This window comes from Branchiostoma belcheri, unplaced genomic scaffold, assembly GCF_001625305.1.
Source record: "Branchiostoma belcheri isolate BF01 breed outbred unplaced genomic scaffold, Haploidv18h27 scaffold124, whole genome shotgun sequence".
NCBI lineage: Eukaryota > Metazoa > Chordata > Leptocardii > Amphioxiformes > Branchiostomatidae > Branchiostoma > Branchiostoma belcheri.
This window is the reverse complement of record NW_017802647.1, coordinates 925,650-943,372: the sequence shown is the minus strand read 5'-3', so window position 1 is coordinate 943,372 and position 17,723 is coordinate 925,650. Positions and strand designations below refer to the sequence as shown.

Genomic DNA, 17,723 nt, shown 5'->3' with positions numbered 1-17,723 from the left:
ATCTGTAAACTGTGGCTCCAAACCTGACACAGCGTTCTAGTTGAGTACACCTGAAAGTGAAGGGGCACACACATCGTATGTTGAAGTAGGGTTATATAAGAGGTATTAGGTATCAGGGCTGAAAGGACGGTTTGTTTTCTCCGGCTGGCTGTTTCTCTCTTGTTGCGTCTCCTTTGTTTAGAGTGGCTCCGAGGTAAACAAAAGGTTTTGGGTCAGTTCACAAGCAGGACTATAGGTTATCTGCAGGCTGAAAGTATCATGGCATTCTCAATGTTAAGTTAGGTCCTAAATAATCATACTCTAATCTATAACTGATATCCTAGCAAATGCAAACTTGGGAATAAATCCAATGTATTATTGCAGTACATTTTGTCATCCCAAGGGTGCTCTTGAAGATAATCTGTAAGAAAAGTTTAGATAGATAGAAAAAGAAAGTTCACCTACTTCGCAGTCTTCCAACTGGTGACTACCTCTTGAGCTACTACACTAAACAATGTGATATCAGACTGCTGAAAAGAAACATCTATTTTGCATTTCAATACAAAAGTTCATAATGTAGAAATGGTCAAAACATGCTGAACTCACCTGTACTCTGCCTTGTTCACTTCAGGAGCAATGAAAGAGAGAAATCCATGAAGGAAATTAGGAAAGAAATAGATGAGCTTGATAGTATCCTACAAGGTGAGTACAAAACACAAACCACCGTGTGGTAGAAATGTAGCTAATAATATGTCCTGTGTTGTTAAACAAATCTAGAAGTTCGTTGTGATGACTTTGGGATATCATGGTTTTGTTAGGAGGTTTATAACGTTACTGGTAGAAGGAATGGCTTACATGTACATGCAAGTTGTTCAGTGTAATATAGAGAGTCCTTGCAAAGGTTTGTTTATTTTACCAAAGAGCAGTAAACTGTTATACAGTGCACCAGTCAGAAATGCTGGTTTTCCATAATGGTACTGACAATTTAGATACTACCAAAAATTTCAAGACTGTTGAAAACTGTACATTTTTTCTTGTAACATGGTCATCAATTCTCCACAGGAATGGAACGAGAAGAAACAGACAATATTGTGGTCCAGCAGCAAGATAGCATGTCCGACGACATAAAACCTTTTACAAACGAGGCTCCAATGTGAGCAGTTTTTGCTCAGATTTAAACTAACACAATATAGATATTGCACGCTTCGCAAATTAACTTAATGTAGATATGTGCATTCCATGCTTTGCAGAAGCTTGTTCATGTTTTTCTGCAAATCCCTGTTATGGTAGATCTTACTTTGTCGGAAACCAATTGTCTGTCTTGCATATTACAGGAGACCATCTGAGCCGAAAGCTGAAGGTATAACCCACATGGTAGGTACACATTTCTTTGATACATCTTTGACTCCATCATACAGGGTGTTTTCATTCTTTAAGGTAGTAGTTACAAAGTTTTCTTGATAGAAAACCTGTGTCAGTTGTGAATGTAACATGAAGTTGATCTAATTTCTTCACTGCAAACAATAATCCATCCATCAATCCATCCATCCATCCATCCATCCTTCCTTCCTTCCATTCTTCCTTTTTCCCTCCCAATAGTCATGCATCAGGCATACATTCCACAGGACTTCTGTAGTGTGTAACCCTGACACATGCCCATGTTTTCCAGCGAGAGTTAGAGTACACTGATGAGTGTGAGGTGGTGCTGGCTTCTATCAGGAGACAGAGACAAGAGAGTCTACAGGAGCTGGCACAACTGCACCCAGCATTGGCCAACAGAAAGCTGTCATTATAATACATAATGGGTGATCATGTTACAAAATATACAATATTTTTTCACACACAAGTATAAGCTGAAGATTCTTCCTTCCTATAGACCAAAAATGTTTGGCTAAAATAAAATAAAAAATGAAATGTCTGAGAGGATGAAACATACATTTAAAAGATTAATATGTTTAGCCTTGTACTTATATCCAATGATGTATTTCCATGACCCATTTGTAGTTGTAGATTGAAGCAAAATGACAGACCAGACTGGTGGAATGTACATAGTAGTCCAGTGAGTGCTGGTAATATCAAAAAGAACATTTAGAGTATATTTTTTTCACACCATTTGTATTAGATACATTTATATGTTACTCTTATGTGGGATGTTTAGATAATAAAATCATAAGCATTCTGATTTTACTCTTCATTATTTCTCAAGGAACAGTAGATATTCTTCTCAAGTGCAACAATTTTCCAGATAATTTTCCAGTTAATACTGATGTATACTGACATAAGAAACCAAAAAGTATACAAGCTAGGTTAGAAACCACAGTCACACACAAAAAGGACAGAACTCCAAATATATGATGAGGTATTTTATTATGGCATAGCTGTTTTTGGCACAGTATTCTTTGCCAAATAGATAGTGAATCAATTTACATCACAGGAGACAACCGCTCCCACCTCTTACCAATGCAGACATAATCATAAAAAAGCAACCTTACCCCTAAAATACTGTAGACATCGATTTTGGGAGAACTTCTATAGTTCTGTTTCACAAGATGACTATATCATTTCAATTTCTCAATGTACACATGCTTCTTAACAGGGTACATAGTTAAAGTCTCTCTGCACAAAGATGGAAGTTTTGAAAGTGACCATATACAGGTCCATGTGTTCGTATCTATTTGGGCTTTGGGTAAAAACTATTTACAGAAGGATCTCCTGATGGTTGGGATTTCAAAACATAGGTTCACCTGAGGGAGAGTTACAGGTACAGGTACTTGGAGCCCTTGGAAAAGAAACCTTACTGACGACGTCAAGGCTAAAACTCGATACGCTTATGTACAACACTAAATCTGTACAACTGGATAAGATGGCAACTTGTAGGTCATTTAACATTCCACTCTTCAATGTGTGATGTAGAATTTACCTGCCATAGCCATACATATTGGCAGATGCACTGATACAGACGGTTTACTATTCAAGTGTTTTGCCATTCTAGCCATTTGGTACACTTACATGTATAACACTCTTTCAAATCAAACTACTGGTATTAATCAAGTCTGATTAATTTGGTAAATAAAAAGACAGTAGTTATACATGTGCTGTTACAGTAGGTGCTGTTGTTTTACATTACAGATTACTTTTTACTACCACAGTAAGCATTGTTATTTCAGTGTGGCTAAACTAAAAACTATGATTGTCAAAGGTGTACTTTACTTTATCCCAATAGTGAAAGAACTCTCTCTGTTTTCTTTCTTGTTTACATGAAGCTGCCCTGTTAACAAGCAGACTTTGTAAATGCAAGCTGCAACCCAAGCCATTACATTGACGAGAAGTCTTCACCTAGTTTGGTGATCTGAGCTACTGTAGTAGTGTGAGCTCTATAGCCCTGCCTTTTGGTAAAACTAACAGTACAAACATATTCGTTAGTGCTGGAGCCCTTTGTTATAATGCTACATTTTCTCCTGATTTAAGGGCATTTTCACTGCTGGGAAGTAGGTTATACAAACATTTCTGACAGCCCCTCCCTCTTTTAATTTTGTGTACATACACTTCAATAATCCCAGCCAAATCTTAAGTGACGGTTTCCTTTCTGGCTATAGCATGCTATATAAGTCGGACAGCACTTCTCTAAATAAGCTTTGATGTACATACACTGTTCCCATAGTGACAGGTTTATGCAAATTTCACTATTTTTACACTTTCATCCTTTCCACTTTAGAGCTTTAGCCATTTACTTCTACAGACGGGTACCTTTTAGGTTGGTAGAGTATTCACCATGTGATATAGCATACAGTGAATACCCTTTTTACTAACACTGATATAGAAATGTTGGCATTTCTTTTAGTAGTAAACCCCTATTGCTAAGAACGGGCACCTCTTCTTTGCCAAGTCCTCCTAGCATTAGTTATATAAGCCATTCACAATCCTCCTTCAGAACATATAATTTGTACAAGTGTAGAAACATTTGATTTTTCAGTACAGGAAGGAGCTACATGTACCCACTCTTTTAAAATGCCATGCCATGGCACATAAGTAAAATCCTCACCTAAAAATTACAATATAGATATACATTTGTTGTATATAGTTATAATTTCCTAAAATGACTGCATAAGCTTGTCTGAATAAATCTAAATACTTTTACGTGTTTTGAAATTAAAAGCCCCTTTCCTATACAAGAAATTCTATTGTTGGGTCGACAACTTGTCACCTTTTAAAACCATAATAGCAGTAAGCCATTGTAGACAAGAATACACCTTGGTCATGGCCTGCACTGCTTAGAACTCTACCATACTGTACAACTGCCTTCTGCTACCTTCCTCAGCAGAGCTTTGGACAGACGTGCCCAGAATATTCCTGAGGCAACGATTTTCTGCATTTCTCAACCACCCATAGCTCTTCTATCTATACCCAAACGATGCCCCATGCCGATCGATTGCCGTAACAGAACTGGTTCCCCTGCCTTGGAGCTATTGCAACACTCGAGTGCGAAGAAAATTTGCTGTAGGAGAGTTTGCCCCCGTGGCTATCTCTTTTTTATATTTCTGGATGCATCCTACCTTACTTAAAAAGACTCACCTCTCCCTAAATACATGTAGAAAAGGACTGGGAATAAAATCACCGTCAGGATGGAGATTGCTCCTGTGTTGTCGGTATATAAAAGGCCCCTGACTGTGGTGTCTGGAAGAAAGAAATTGCAACCTCCGTCCCTTGACGTTATTTGCTGACAAATGATAACATGTTGCCTCCTCTCAATAGAGCGACCATATATACATACACCATGTATAGTCTAATACTCATCTCTTGTTTGTAGGAAAATAGATCTCTGTGAAATTTGTCCACCCTCTTCATAATGGATTGATGGTGCAAGGTTCCCTCAGTGTTGCAGCGCCCCCTGGTGGCTATTGCCACACCTGCAGGAGCAAACAGAATGTACACTAAGTAAATCTAATCATATAAAACAAGAAATCAGAGATTTAAGACCAGTGTTGACCTACAGGTCTCGCAACTACCTTTTTCAGTAGCTTAAGAAATATGGCAGATGCTGTCTGAAAGCTCCTTCGTAAGTCATGTGTATAAGTTTAAATCTTTCTTTTTACCAGGGTTTTCAGACTACCAGGAAGCATGCAATCCTTAGCTTCTTGAATTACCCCATGTCATCAGCCTATGGCTCCCTGCCAGATTCTTAGACCCTCTGTGGTTCTGCCTGTCATCAACCTTCCTTCTACCCACATACTGTCAACCTACTCTGGACAGACCCACATCTCAGCCACCCGAAAAACACTCCTGTACCCAGAGGAAAAGACTGAGGGCCCTGACCTTGACTGTACTGTCGACAGCTCCAGAGAACACCCTTCCCCTGGACACAGCCAGGCAGGCCACGCTGCCCTGGTGACGCAGCAGCGTCTGTGTGCAGATCATGTTGTCCATGCTCCACACCTGAGGAGTTGCCAAAAACGAGTCAACGAAGAAGCAACAACAATAGAGATGGAGGTAGATGTTCAAGGTGGTGGTAGGTGCAGGAAAAAGAAAATGATAAGTTTGTGGTACTTAAGTGGCTGCAAAAACTGCAAATGTAAAAGGACTGTGAAAAAATCAGGAATTACAGGAGTTTTGAACTCACCCTCAGTGACCTGTCGTAGGAGGCACTGAAGACTTTGGTCCCCTCGTGAGTGTTGACCACAGCCAGTGCGTAGACTGTGCCCACATGTCCTGTCAGGGTCTGGATCTGCTCGTGGGTATCCAAGTCCCACACCTGTGGACAGACACAAAATTGTTTAAAACTCAGTAAAGACTGTTTCATGTCCTTATATATAGAAAGACAATCATAGTACAGGATGTAATGGAAACAGATTCAGTGTACTGTCCTTAGTGCCTCTTTTCATTATCTAATAAAAGTACGTTGAAAGAAACACATTGTAACAGATTATTTCATACCCAGATGCTGGCCTAGTTACCATATCTACAACTTCAACAATACAGAAACTAAAACCTGCAGCTGCTACAAAAGAATGTAGAAATGCATTGTAGTGAAAGTTAGCTTTTTGCTGAAGTTATACAAAGCATTATTTATTTATTTAAAGACCTTAATAATAATATTGATTTATTTCACATAAATTGAAGACATCATATAAATTGCAGTTGACAGTGCACTTAATGTAATAATTATACTTATTAAATAATTAGTCCTTGTTGTACATGTTCTATGCAGCAGTCTTTGTTTTAATGCTACTACATTATGCAATGCACACCATCCTACAGTGACCCAGTGAATGTCTGTTGAACCTACATGTATGCAGTTCTCGTAGGTGCCACATAGTATGTGGTGGTTGGTGATGGCAATGGAGTACACACTGCCTCCTGATGTCTGCAGTACATGCACACACTCCAGGCTCTTCAGGTCCCAGATCTGAAACATACAAAAAAGACATGTTCAATATACTACTGGTAAATGTTCCCCTGCATGTTCAGCAATGACTAATGTGACCTGGACTTTAAGTCAATTTTTTTAAGCCACACCAATTTAATTTGTTGGTTCTCAGATCTTTTTAGCAAAAATATGAAACGTTAGGGTGAAAAAAAAAAAAAATAAAACCAGGTCTAGGCATCCTATTATAGCCCCAAATGCTACAATACGAGCCATGAAGTCAACACAAAAGGCTGGCTTAATACTTAAACAATGAATTTTGAACTTTTAATCAAACCACTGCATTGATAGCTGGAAAAACTATAACAACCAGGAAGAAAAAGACTTTTCTCAACTGTTGCGGACAAAATATGAGCATATTTGAGAATCTTTTTTTTTGCAAATCAGAAAAAATGAAGAAGAATCTGAGAACCAACAAATAAAATTGGTGTGGCCTTATGTTCAAATAAAGAATGATTTTACTTATATGCCTTTGTATGAAAAATCAACTTGGTCTGATGTTCTGTGTACCTTGATGGTCTGGTAGGACCCGCTGTACAGGTAGTGTGTGGAGGCCACCAGGGCTCGCACCCAGTGGTTCAGTCCTGTTAGTTCTCTCTTCAACTGCAGGGTGTGGATGTCCCAGACCTGGGGGAGAAAAAAAAAACTGTGGTTACAAAGACTAAACCCTGACAAGACAAAGTGTAGTTTTCCAGAGGTATTGGACCACCAATGTACAAAGGAGCAGGCTCAAAACAGGCTATGGTAACTTACTTTATGTAGTCATAATACAATGTAATAATATTTTGTTCAAAAGAGTGACACCTGATAAGACATTAGTGTAGCTTCAGATATATACATGTACTTTACATAAGCAATAGACAATCTAAAGGATGACATACAACTACGGCAGTAAGAGAGAAAAGCGTGGCTATTTGTGCATGTACAATGTACTTGTACTTGAGAATTTACTTGAGAACTTACTTTGATGGCCTTGAGTGAGCCGCTGAAGAGCAGGTTGTTGGAAGCGACCAGGGTGCAGACTGGGTTATCGTGGGCCTGGATAGTCTTCATGTGCTCCAGCGATGGGATATCCCACACCTGCGGAACAGGGACAAAGAAAAGTTTGACACTTATCAGATAATAATTATGATACCAGAGTTTTGAGTATGTGTCACAATAGAACTATCATCTTTTCCATTTCAAAGACAATAGTTATCAATAGCAGGTATACTTGAATCAAGTTGCAAGAAAAGACTAATTCTGAAACATGAAAATGACGTCGATTATGATACTGCCCAAAGCCAAATTTTAAGAGACAAGTTAAAAGAGATTGTAATGGACGTCCTTTCTTACCATGATGGAACAGTCAGCAGAGCCACTGTACAACTTGTTGCTGAAAGGAACGGAAATTTTATTCAAATAACTACAAAATACTTCTTTGCCTATGTACATTATTACACCATTATCATAAAGGCTACCTGTATCTAATCATTGATTAACACTTGACACCTACATATCATACTGAAGCTGGCATCACACAGCAAGAATATAGTCTGCCCAATGAGTCTGTGAGCTCAAAAGATCATTTTTGGATGGATACCCCTGCTGTTCTCTCAATTTTTAAGGATCAGCCACTGTTTGCAGATCACCCAAACCTAACCAATGTACTGGTAGATTTTCAGGCAAAAAATAAGCTTGATTCTCACAATTATGAAATTTGGTGTTCTTCTGGTGATCGAATCTGTCTGAAGCGTTAACAGTGTGATGTCAGCTATTTGTCTATCACTACCTTGTGCCCACATTAGGCCATGTTGATTTGATTATATGGATGACATCCTCTGGGAACCCCAAAACTGATGCGCACGTGCGAATAAAAAAAAAGTTTGGCAAAAAAAAAGTTGCTTTCATTACGAAATCTACATGGTCATGAAGGTTGAACAAATGACACAGAATATGGTTTGGCGAATAATCTACTCTTCAAATTTATTTCTTTACATTTTCATCTTTTTTGTTTGATTTTTGGCATTCTACGACATTGGTATGGTTTTTAAATATTTTTTTTTGCAACTTACGGTATATTTTTGCTCATTTACAGTATGGCTGAAAACTTTTTTTTTGTTGACGGACAAAAATTCATGCACGCGCTGATGTCATCCATATAATCAAATCAACATGGCCTTACCAAAGAGGGAAGGGAAGGGTAAATCAGGGATAGACATCTAACAAGTTCCTAGGATTAGTAAGAAAAGAAAAAGGAACCAAAGCCTGGTGTCACACAACTGTCATTTTCCAATCCCTTCAACTCCTCTGGCATGTAGTTGTTTGTTTAATAGTTCTCTGATTACAATGTCTCATAACCTTGTTGTTTGAGACACTCAATTTTTCAACAAGTCAAAAGACAGTACATGCATTGGATTTCTGTGTTCACATCTGCTAAAAAACAGCATATTATTCAAAAGTAATAATGACTCATTAGTCAAATATTGCTTTAAATGTATGCAATGCACTTTCCAAACTTCAACTGATAAAGCAGTCTGTATCTAGTGTATATATTTTATGCCAGAGGATGAAGACATTGGAAGAAGGCATGTCTGTGCCTGTGATCTACCCATGAGGAGGTCCATACTTGTGGATACAGAGGGCTAACACAATGCCTGTGTGTCCCTCCAATGTTCTCTGGCACTTGTAGTTGGTGCATGTGTCCCAAACCTGTAACAGCCAGCAAAAACGCTTTAAACTTCTGTTACAGCCACAAAAATAGAAGAACTATTATACGTAATTGGAAATTCCTTACAGTACTGTGTTAACCTATGTAACATTAATTAATAATATGTATTTGTAGATACTGTGATGACAAATCACATAGAAACTTACTTCCCTTAATCATTTTCTCAAACGTGAAAGAAACAACCATCTAAATCTCTCACAATTCATACACTTGACCCGTCTTTAAAAACAACTTTTAGTCTTACCTTGATTGTCTTGTCAGAGGATCCACTGAACAACAGATCCCCATGGACACACAGTGTCCACACAGGTCCCTACAGACAACAAATGGTACAACATTGGTTCACTTCTTCCATGCTTCTATATAAAATCACAATTACATCTACAACAATCACTTGCAGGAAAAGCATACATCAGGCCTCAAAATTAACTTTTTTTACTACTGTCCCAGAATTGTCCTGAATATAGATTTCAATTGTCCCGAACTGAAGATGGACTGTCCCAGCCTGCTTTTCAGGAAATAAGTTAATGACAACAATAAGAAAACAACAACTGAATTTGTACAACTTGAAGTCCACTTTATAAGTAAACGTAGGGAAATACATGATAATATCATGGGCACGGCACCATCTTTAAGGCCCCCCTCCCCGGTATTTGGAATCCTTGATTGGTCAAATTTAAATGTTTGTTAGAGTATTATGGGCTGCCGGCAGCCAGCAGTAGGATGGATGGATCACGTTCCCAAATGACGTGAAAGGTCTCAGAATGTTCAAATTGCCCCGAAATTGTCCCGAAACGTAATTTGAATTGTCCCAAGCTGAAAATTTAGTGTCATTTGACACTGGGACAATGTTAATTTTGAGCCCTGATACATGTTTTGATATCAAAACCTTATTTTTGTACATAGTAACTGGAAGCATATAACATTGTACTCTACCTGATGACCAACGTAAGTTCCCTTGCATCTGAAGATCTGTTGAGGATCCAAAGCTGAAAGACAGGGAAATACACAATTCATGGGGCTGTTACAGTCACATATGTGACATGGAAACATTAGGCAAGCAATACATGTACCAGATTACTGAATCAGGATTGTCACTACTTCTTTATCCAGTGATATACAACTCAATTCTTTAAAAAAACTTACTTCCTACAACTCCAGTGTTCAATCTTGCATTGATGTGAGAGAGCTCATCCTGTGTTGGAACAAAGAAATGTGTCTCAGTGCATACTTGTATCTTTAGACATAGATTTCAATAGTACATTACATATATTTCAATTAACATTATCCCTGATGCCTAACCAATACAAATCTGGAAATCAAAGGCTACCTTTGACTTTGATTTTATTTGGATCCACATTTAGCTTAGGAGGCTATAGATTGAATACTCTCAGGAAAGTCTAATTACATGTAAAGAGGCCCTACCATGTACATGTATGCTGTACAATTTCACCATGAAGTTGTGTTAATACATTTATGTACAATTAACAAACATTAGGTTAACTCCATATGTGACACCCTCACTTACACTTACATTGATCAGGGCACAGTCTCTTCTTGACTCCATGACTTCATCTTGAAGCTTATTACAGCTCTCGTCCAACACATCTATATTTAGAAAACACAGTCATTATAGCCAACGACGTATTCTATTTCACTTCCTGGTGGGATACAATAACATGGAATGATGCTAAAAACAACCAAATGAAACGTCAAAGCTTTCTCTTAGTTTTCCTAAACAAAAAAAGTTATAGTTAGAAGTTTCAGTACATTTAAGAATAATGTTAAATAAAAATAAAGAAGTCAAACCCAAAAGTTTAGATTGTATTCTGAATAGAATAGTGACTTGTTCTGAATAGAAAAGTTACTTCATATATGTACATGTATGTTGTATACATTGTATGTTGCAATTAGCCCTCTGGCATGGATTTGCAAATATAAATTTAACCTAAACTTGTGTGCATAAAAAAGCTTTACTTTAACACCTAGATACAGAATAATGGGAAATTTACATGTAAGCACATTTCCTGCACTACAGGAACAATGCTAATGCTAAAAGGTTACCATACAACACAAAGTTTCTTAATTCTACTATACAATGTACTTTTAAGTCTTAGTTGAACTGTTCTGTTGTCTTACCCAGCTTGACCTCCACGGACTTCTCGAGTGCGTCAATCTTCTCGGAGAGCCTGCCGAGCATGGACCTGAGGAAGGCGATCTCCTGGTCCTTCTGCGCCAGCTGCAGCTGCATCTCACGCATCTTATCCTCCGTCTGCTGCAGGAACTCCTTAATGCCTTCAAACCTGCAGGAGGGGACAACCAACCATCCATTGTATTATCAGTGGTAGAAATACATTTCTTCAGTGTTTTGCAATATTGCAGAAAGTCACAATTTTGCTCGGCAATTCGGAAAGACTTTCTGCAAATGCACACTTACAAGTCTGGATCTAAACCCACAGCATATACAAAATTGTACGTTTTACATTTTACATGCAATTTGAAAAATACATGCCATCAAAATTACTTGAATGTATATTATAGAGTCAGTAGTAAACACAAAAGCTCCATTGAACCCCTTGCCAGATATTTTCAGTCTGCAAAACTGGAGGTTGCTTAATTTTTCTTCAACAATATTGAAAATGTCTCTGCAAAATCTACACTGCAGAATGGGCATTCTGAAAATAGTGTCGTCTGATATGTACAATGCAGAGATTGTTACTTTGGGGTGCCTGAAGCTTTTGGTTCAAGGAAATGTTTGTTACAAAATAGTCTGTTATTCTAGTCACAGACGTCAATGCTACACCCTAAACAAACATGTCCAACAATACTCGGAGAACCTCAAAAATAACATTTGACTATTTTCCCTGATTCTACATCTTAATGCCTTCCACCAACCCTGTGCTGCACAGATATAAGGGGTTTAAGTAAGTAGAAGTCCACCTACCTGCAGATGTTAGTCAGGTGGTGGGACACATCACCACTGGTGCCCACAAATGTGCATCTAAAGTAAGAAAAAAAGATAGTCAGGGTTAGGGTTAAGAATTTTGTGAAAAGCGAAAAAAAAAAATACTTTCACCACACGAAGCAACCTTGCTACAAGCCTCCGCAACAGGAATTGAATTTGAGCAGCAAAATGACTTTTTGAACCAGGAAATGGATTCCTTTGCTGTGTACAGGAAACGATGCCTATAGCCCAAGCAACCAGGGCTTCCAGAAGGATCCAGAAGATGGCACGATGCCAAGGAAGATACACACAGATGCACATGCAAACATGTAGGTACCATAATGCATAACTAAACACTAGTAAACCGACATGCTACTACAGCAACACTGTTTTGTAAATATTGACACAATTGGAAATTTGCAGCACAAAAAGTAGCTGAGTAGTGAGAAGTCTATGGTGATTGACAGGAACTGAGTACGTACCCATACTTGTGGTGAGGACATCTGATATGGTCACGCTGCTTCAAGTGTTCCTCAAGTTCCTGAAATCAGACACTCAAGTCGTGATGTGTTTCACCAGCCTGATAAACCAGCTTATTTACACACAACAAAAGTTTGTTTTTCACCTGCTGCTATTTTGGTAGAGGGTGGGTGTGGCAGTCGGTAGACCAAAACATTGCAAGTTGAAAAACATTGGTTGTGTGTAGTGCTGTGTACCGGTTTGCTGGACCGGTTCCGGACTTGGACTGTTTAGGTTCAAGTTCAATAAAACCTGAAAGTCAAGAACCGATTCCGGACTTATCACAAAAAAAGCCATGTCACATACCCCTTTTCTTTCCAAACCACATAAAACCTTTCATAGATTGCAAAATGAAGAAACCTTGCCATCGGGCATCATCAAGTGTTGGCATTCATGTTATGTAGCCACAGTTTTGCCCATACATTACATGGTTGCCAACATGCAATTTTGTATATGCCATGGGTTTAGGTCTGGACTTACGAGTCTGGAACTGAACCTACCCCTCTGGATTTGAATCTGGATCTGAACCTAAATGTGAGTTTAGGTACACAGCACTAGTTGTGTGTATAGAACTTTGTTCAGCAGAGCATTGACAATACCATGACATTCAAACAACTAGCGCTGCAAAGCTACTACCAGACAAGTGTTCCTCAAGTTCCTGAAATCAGACACGTCATGACTTGCGTCACCAGGCTGGTAAACCAGCTTATTTACACACAACAGAGGTTTGTTTTTTACCAGTGCTGAATTTTGGTAGAGGGTGGGTGTGGCAGTTGGTCAACCAAAACATTGGAACTTAAAAAACATTGAGAACTTCGTTCAGTAAGGCATTGACAATGTTATGACATTCAAACAACTAGCACTGCAAAGAAGTGAATTACTACCAGAAAATTCCAGAATTACTACCAGAAAGTTCCTGAAATCAGACACTCAAGTCGTGACTTGTTTCACCGCTGGTAGACAATGTTGTTTACATACAACATTCAACGTTTGTTTCACCTGCTATTTTGGTAAAAGTTGGGTGTGGCAGTCTGTCGACCAAAACATTGCAAGTTGAAAAACATTGGTTGCGTGTAAAGAACTTTGTTCAGCAGGGTGTTAAGCAAAGGAAGACACTTAGATACCAGTAGTCTTTAAAATGTAGGGCTGTTTTTGTTTGCAATATCATTGCATTAACTGGAGATGTATTTGTTCCTTTTTATTCTATCATTGCCCTGTGATTCTGATTATTTGACTCTTGTAATATTACAAACATACCAGATTGCTCTTTAATGAAATTCAACAAAGATCTTTTCCACCAGCCAGACTTATTACAGGTAATAATTGAATGCTGAATTTTGTTTTGTCTTCATTTGAATCGCTTAGATGGCTCATCTGACTATCTTAGATAGCTCTTTTGTTCTTACTAAAAATCCATGACAGGTAGCATTGCAGGGGGAATCATAGGAATAAGACAGCTGTGATACAAATGTTGCTCCACGAAGACTTACCATTCTCTTCAGAGGGGGACAGTTGGGGTTGTTAGGACATGACACTGGTGCGTATCCACAGGAGGCCTCATGCTCCCTAGGAAACAAGACACAATGTTTGTCACAAAGAGAATACTGTACAATGCTTTTCTTGCTTTTATGCTCTAACTCAACCATCAAGTAGCATATCAAGAACCAACTAATACCTACAACATCCAGAGAATGTATCTGTGAAGAGAATGTCACAAATGCATCAAGCGCCCATTGCAAAGCTTTAGATTGATCAAAATGTAATGTTTTTTCTCTCACTTTCTGGCGTTCACCCTGACGGTCATGGGACAGCCCCTGGGGTCCAGCTCCCACTCCCCCATCTTGCCGCCGTCCGCCTGCTGGCAGCCATATTTACAGTGGATGAAGAGTTCTCCGATCTGCTCCGATACTGCGATGTTTGCTACCACCACCGACAGCTTACTGTCATCCACCGGACACTTTTCTACAGGATACAGAAGATCAAACATTCTTTAATACAAGACTGCCTCCATTGGACCCACCCCTTCAAAATCATGTTGCTTTTGCCACTTTTGTGGCAACCTGTCCACCGTAACTTCATAACAGTGTGGATATGCATTTCCAATGTGTTGCTACTGTACTACAGAATTGTTTCATCCACAAATTTAAGACACTGTAAAAATCTTTTTATCCCTACCGTGAACTAAAACCACTACAAAAGTAAATGAATTTACAGTAGTCATGTCATATGTATGTGTGTGAAAAGGGTATTGCCTGCACCTAACAACATTGGAATTATAGTCATCTAGTTGTAGGGTACTTAAGTGTATGAGGAATGTTTAGTTAATAAGAGGGTTTAAGTGTTATGGCCATTTATTTTAATAACAGCTTGTGGCCTTACCATTTGTCTTCATGTTGACGCACCACCTACAGAAAGTGTGCTGCGTTGGAAATAAGACAATAGAATATTATTATTAGAAAAACAGCCTTGATAATGTCACAATTAAAGCAAATCCTATCTTACAGTGAACATAGTATTTTACCATTAGGCTACTGAGGTTGAAAACGAAAGAAATGATGTGTAGAAATGTTGCCTACCCCACATGTTGTGATGACAGCATCTTTAAAGACCCTCTCACACAACAGGCAGAACAACTTGGATGAGGGTGTCTCTGTAAACACCAAGGGCTCCTGAAACAGAGGAGATGTCAATAATTCTCTGTGTTCCCAAATTACAACATGGACATCTAAATTGATTAGCACTGATTACGCCCTGTAGACTTATCGATCTTCGCATTATACAAGTGCCAATAACACAGTGTTCTAACAACCATACATATTGATGACACTTTATAATACTGCACCTAATGAGTCTAAATTAGAGTAGTTGCACAATTAAGTCTGTCTTGTACCACTACCAGGATGTGAACTTACATCAGACATTTCTTCTTCATTATCACTGTCAAATGACTGGGACTTCTGCCATGGATAGTTTGGTGAGCCCTCAGCTACTGCAATACAAAGGGGTAAATGCTCTCAACAACAGTGCAGACAACATCCCTTCTGCAAACTCATGTTTCTGGGCTTGTAGTGTACAATATGATCTAAAGCAGACTTTAGAAAGTTGTTTTTAACAACAAAAAAACATACCGAATTTGTCCTTAATTTATACTTCTGTCAAAGATCAAATGTCATTTTACGAGCTGACAAAATATCATTAAAATGAAACTCAGTAAGCTTTACCATTTCATAAAATCCTTAAAGTACTGACACCAATAGAAATGAAAGGTTGACATATACATGCATATATTGTAATATGTCAGCTCATTGAAGTAAAATGGATGAACTGTCTTATCATTCTTATAAGTATTACACATAGTGTAAGAGGTTAACCCATACCCAGTGTTGTGACTGTGGAATAACCTGGTCCAAAGGTTGTCTCTAGTCTCCTTGATGGCTACATTGAAATAGAAAAAAGAACAAAGTATGTTAGAAGTTTTAGCCCAACCAATGGTGCCATTCAGAAGATTATCATTCTTTTTAATCATACCATGACAATACCATGACATTCAAACAACTAGCTGTGAATTACTACCAGGCAATTATATGGCACTAGTGAACAGATGTAAAAATAACTTTCACTAGTTTTTCTTTGTTAAGCAAGAACTTGATGAACTTGCCTCAACAATCTGATACACGACAAATCTTCAAATGTTTGCAGTGGTTTAATTTTTTTTTTGTGATGCCTCTCCACAGCAAAATCATGACACCACAAAACATGTGTTTTTATGCTACAAAACCGTTTTGACTTCAAGCTTAAAACACTGCGAAAACCTCCTTTCTACTTCTATTGTGAAATCAAATCCCTGCAAAAATACATGAATATACAGTACTTAATCTTCTTAAACAAACAAAGTTGCACAAACGGTTGACTGTACTGTGTCTGTTGGACCTACAGAAGGAGAATCGGTGCCACCTACTTTATATATCTACATTGTATTGTGAAATCAAATCCCTGCAAAAATACTAGTATATGAATATACAGTACTTAATCTTCTTAAACAAAGTTGTAGAAATGGTTTCAAGACTGTAAGGTTGGACCTACAGTAGGAGAATCAGTGCCACTACCACTGCCCGCCCCCTCCTCAGCAGTGAGCTGCTTGCTGGCCATGCTTGCTTCAGGTGTGACAAAATGGGAATCTTCTGTCCATTCAGGTCTGCGAAAGAAGACACTGACGTCAGCGAGTTTGTTTTATCAACAAGGTAAATTTACCGCAGTTATTCAAGGGTAACGACAGAAACATGGCGTGATCTGAAATCGTATCTAGTGTAACTACATGCAAGTGGAACACATTTAATAATAGGCGGAAAGAAATTATACCTCAAAAGTTAGACAGACCTCATGTTTTAGAAATTTATTATAGAAATCTGTCGCACACGCTGCATTGTGCACTCTTGTGTGCAATATACTAGTAACATAATCAGGTCAGTAACAACCATGGATTGACAATTATTTCACTGTTTTAAACATGTGCTTACACAGAGCAAACAGTAAGAAAATGCAAATCAAGAAATGGACTTAACAATAAAAAGAATTTCTACGAGTTATCAAGGGCTACTTGGCGTCTTACAGTACAACTGTGGTTCGATGTGATCGTTAGTGACTATAATGCCAACCGTTTCCTTGAGCTAACGGCGCTCCCAAAGCCGGCTTGTCTGGGGAAAGGTTCAACTTTCACTATCAAGATGACCATGCCAGAAAACTGTCATCCAGCTCGGCCCTCCCCCCAACAAACACACTTGTCATGTCTTTATAAACGCAAAATCAAGGCACTTACCTCCACAGCAAAAGAGAGGACAACAAAATAGGTCTTACCATTCCAACTAGAGGCCTTCTCCGCGGTATCAAGGAAACATGTTTCGCTAAATTCCAAAGTCTTGACGACAACCTGTCCAAGTCTTCTGTTTCTCCTCAGTTTTTTTCCTGCTTCCGGATCTCGGGGCTAATTGGAGGTCACGTGATTACTAAACGAGAATCTCGCGAGACCTTTGGACCATTCGAATGGGCTTATCTTTAAAGGGGGTTTAATTTGTATGCTATAGTTTTTAGTAAAAAGAAATAGATAGAGAGTGTCTTTTTTACACTGATAGTATTTGAATACATGATACTAA

The 17,723-nt window shown here is 38.5% G+C and overlaps 2 protein-coding genes across 6 annotated transcripts in view; one reads left to right on the top strand and one right to left on the bottom strand.

Moving 5' to 3' along the window:
• LOC109463277 overlaps positions 1 to 2,074 on the top strand; it is an 8,771-nt gene extending 6,697 nt beyond the window's left edge. The window contains exons 11-14 of the mRNA XM_019760017.1: positions 611 to 681; positions 1,042 to 1,132; positions 1,314 to 1,353; positions 1,649 to 2,074. Of these exons, the coding sequence (XP_019615576.1) occupies positions 611 to 681; positions 1,042 to 1,132; positions 1,314 to 1,353; positions 1,649 to 1,774 (328 nt within the window). The 3' untranslated portion in view covers positions 1,775 to 2,074. The remainder of the gene's footprint in view (positions 1 to 610; positions 682 to 1,041; positions 1,133 to 1,313; positions 1,354 to 1,648) is intronic.
• LOC109463287 (E3 ubiquitin-protein ligase TRAF7-like) overlaps positions 1 to 17,575 on the bottom strand; it is a 17,731-nt gene extending 156 nt beyond the window's left edge. The window contains exons 1-23 of one of the 5 annotated variants that reach the window (XR_002139819.1): positions 17,428 to 17,575; positions 16,657 to 16,768; positions 15,951 to 16,008; positions 15,486 to 15,562; positions 15,150 to 15,242; positions 14,953 to 14,992; positions 14,352 to 14,535; positions 14,064 to 14,139; positions 12,537 to 12,595; positions 12,055 to 12,111; positions 11,250 to 11,413; positions 10,639 to 10,718; positions 10,257 to 10,305; positions 10,047 to 10,099; positions 9,355 to 9,423; positions 8,991 to 9,091; positions 7,736 to 7,775; positions 7,364 to 7,480; positions 6,911 to 7,027; positions 6,263 to 6,382; positions 5,597 to 5,728; positions 5,293 to 5,412; positions 2,431 to 4,886 (exon numbers count right to left, since the gene is read on the bottom strand). Coding sequence is in view for 4 of the 5 variants with exons in the window: in XM_019760030.1 (XP_019615589.1) it covers positions 4,875 to 4,886; positions 5,293 to 5,412; positions 5,597 to 5,728; positions 6,263 to 6,382; positions 6,911 to 7,027; positions 7,364 to 7,480; positions 7,736 to 7,775; positions 8,991 to 9,091; positions 9,355 to 9,423; positions 10,047 to 10,099; positions 10,257 to 10,305; positions 10,639 to 10,718; positions 11,250 to 11,413; positions 12,055 to 12,111; positions 12,537 to 12,595; positions 14,064 to 14,139; positions 14,352 to 14,535; positions 14,953 to 14,992; positions 15,150 to 15,242; positions 15,486 to 15,562; positions 15,951 to 16,008; positions 16,657 to 16,722 (1,884 nt within the window). In the remaining variant the exon portion in view is untranslated. Of the gene's footprint in view, positions 1 to 2,325; positions 4,887 to 5,292; positions 5,413 to 5,596; positions 5,729 to 6,262; positions 6,383 to 6,910; positions 7,028 to 7,363; positions 7,481 to 7,735; positions 7,776 to 8,990; positions 9,092 to 9,354; positions 9,424 to 10,046; positions 10,100 to 10,256; positions 10,306 to 10,638; positions 10,719 to 11,249; positions 11,414 to 12,054; positions 12,112 to 12,536; positions 12,596 to 14,063; positions 14,140 to 14,351; positions 14,536 to 14,952; positions 14,993 to 15,149; positions 15,243 to 15,485; positions 15,563 to 15,950; positions 16,009 to 16,656; positions 16,769 to 17,427 lie in introns of those variants that run through there. The other 4 variants (XM_019760030.1, XM_019760033.1, XM_019760031.1 and 1 more) reach the window with 4 other exon arrangements.
• Positions 17,576 to 17,723: the final 148 nt, after the last annotated feature.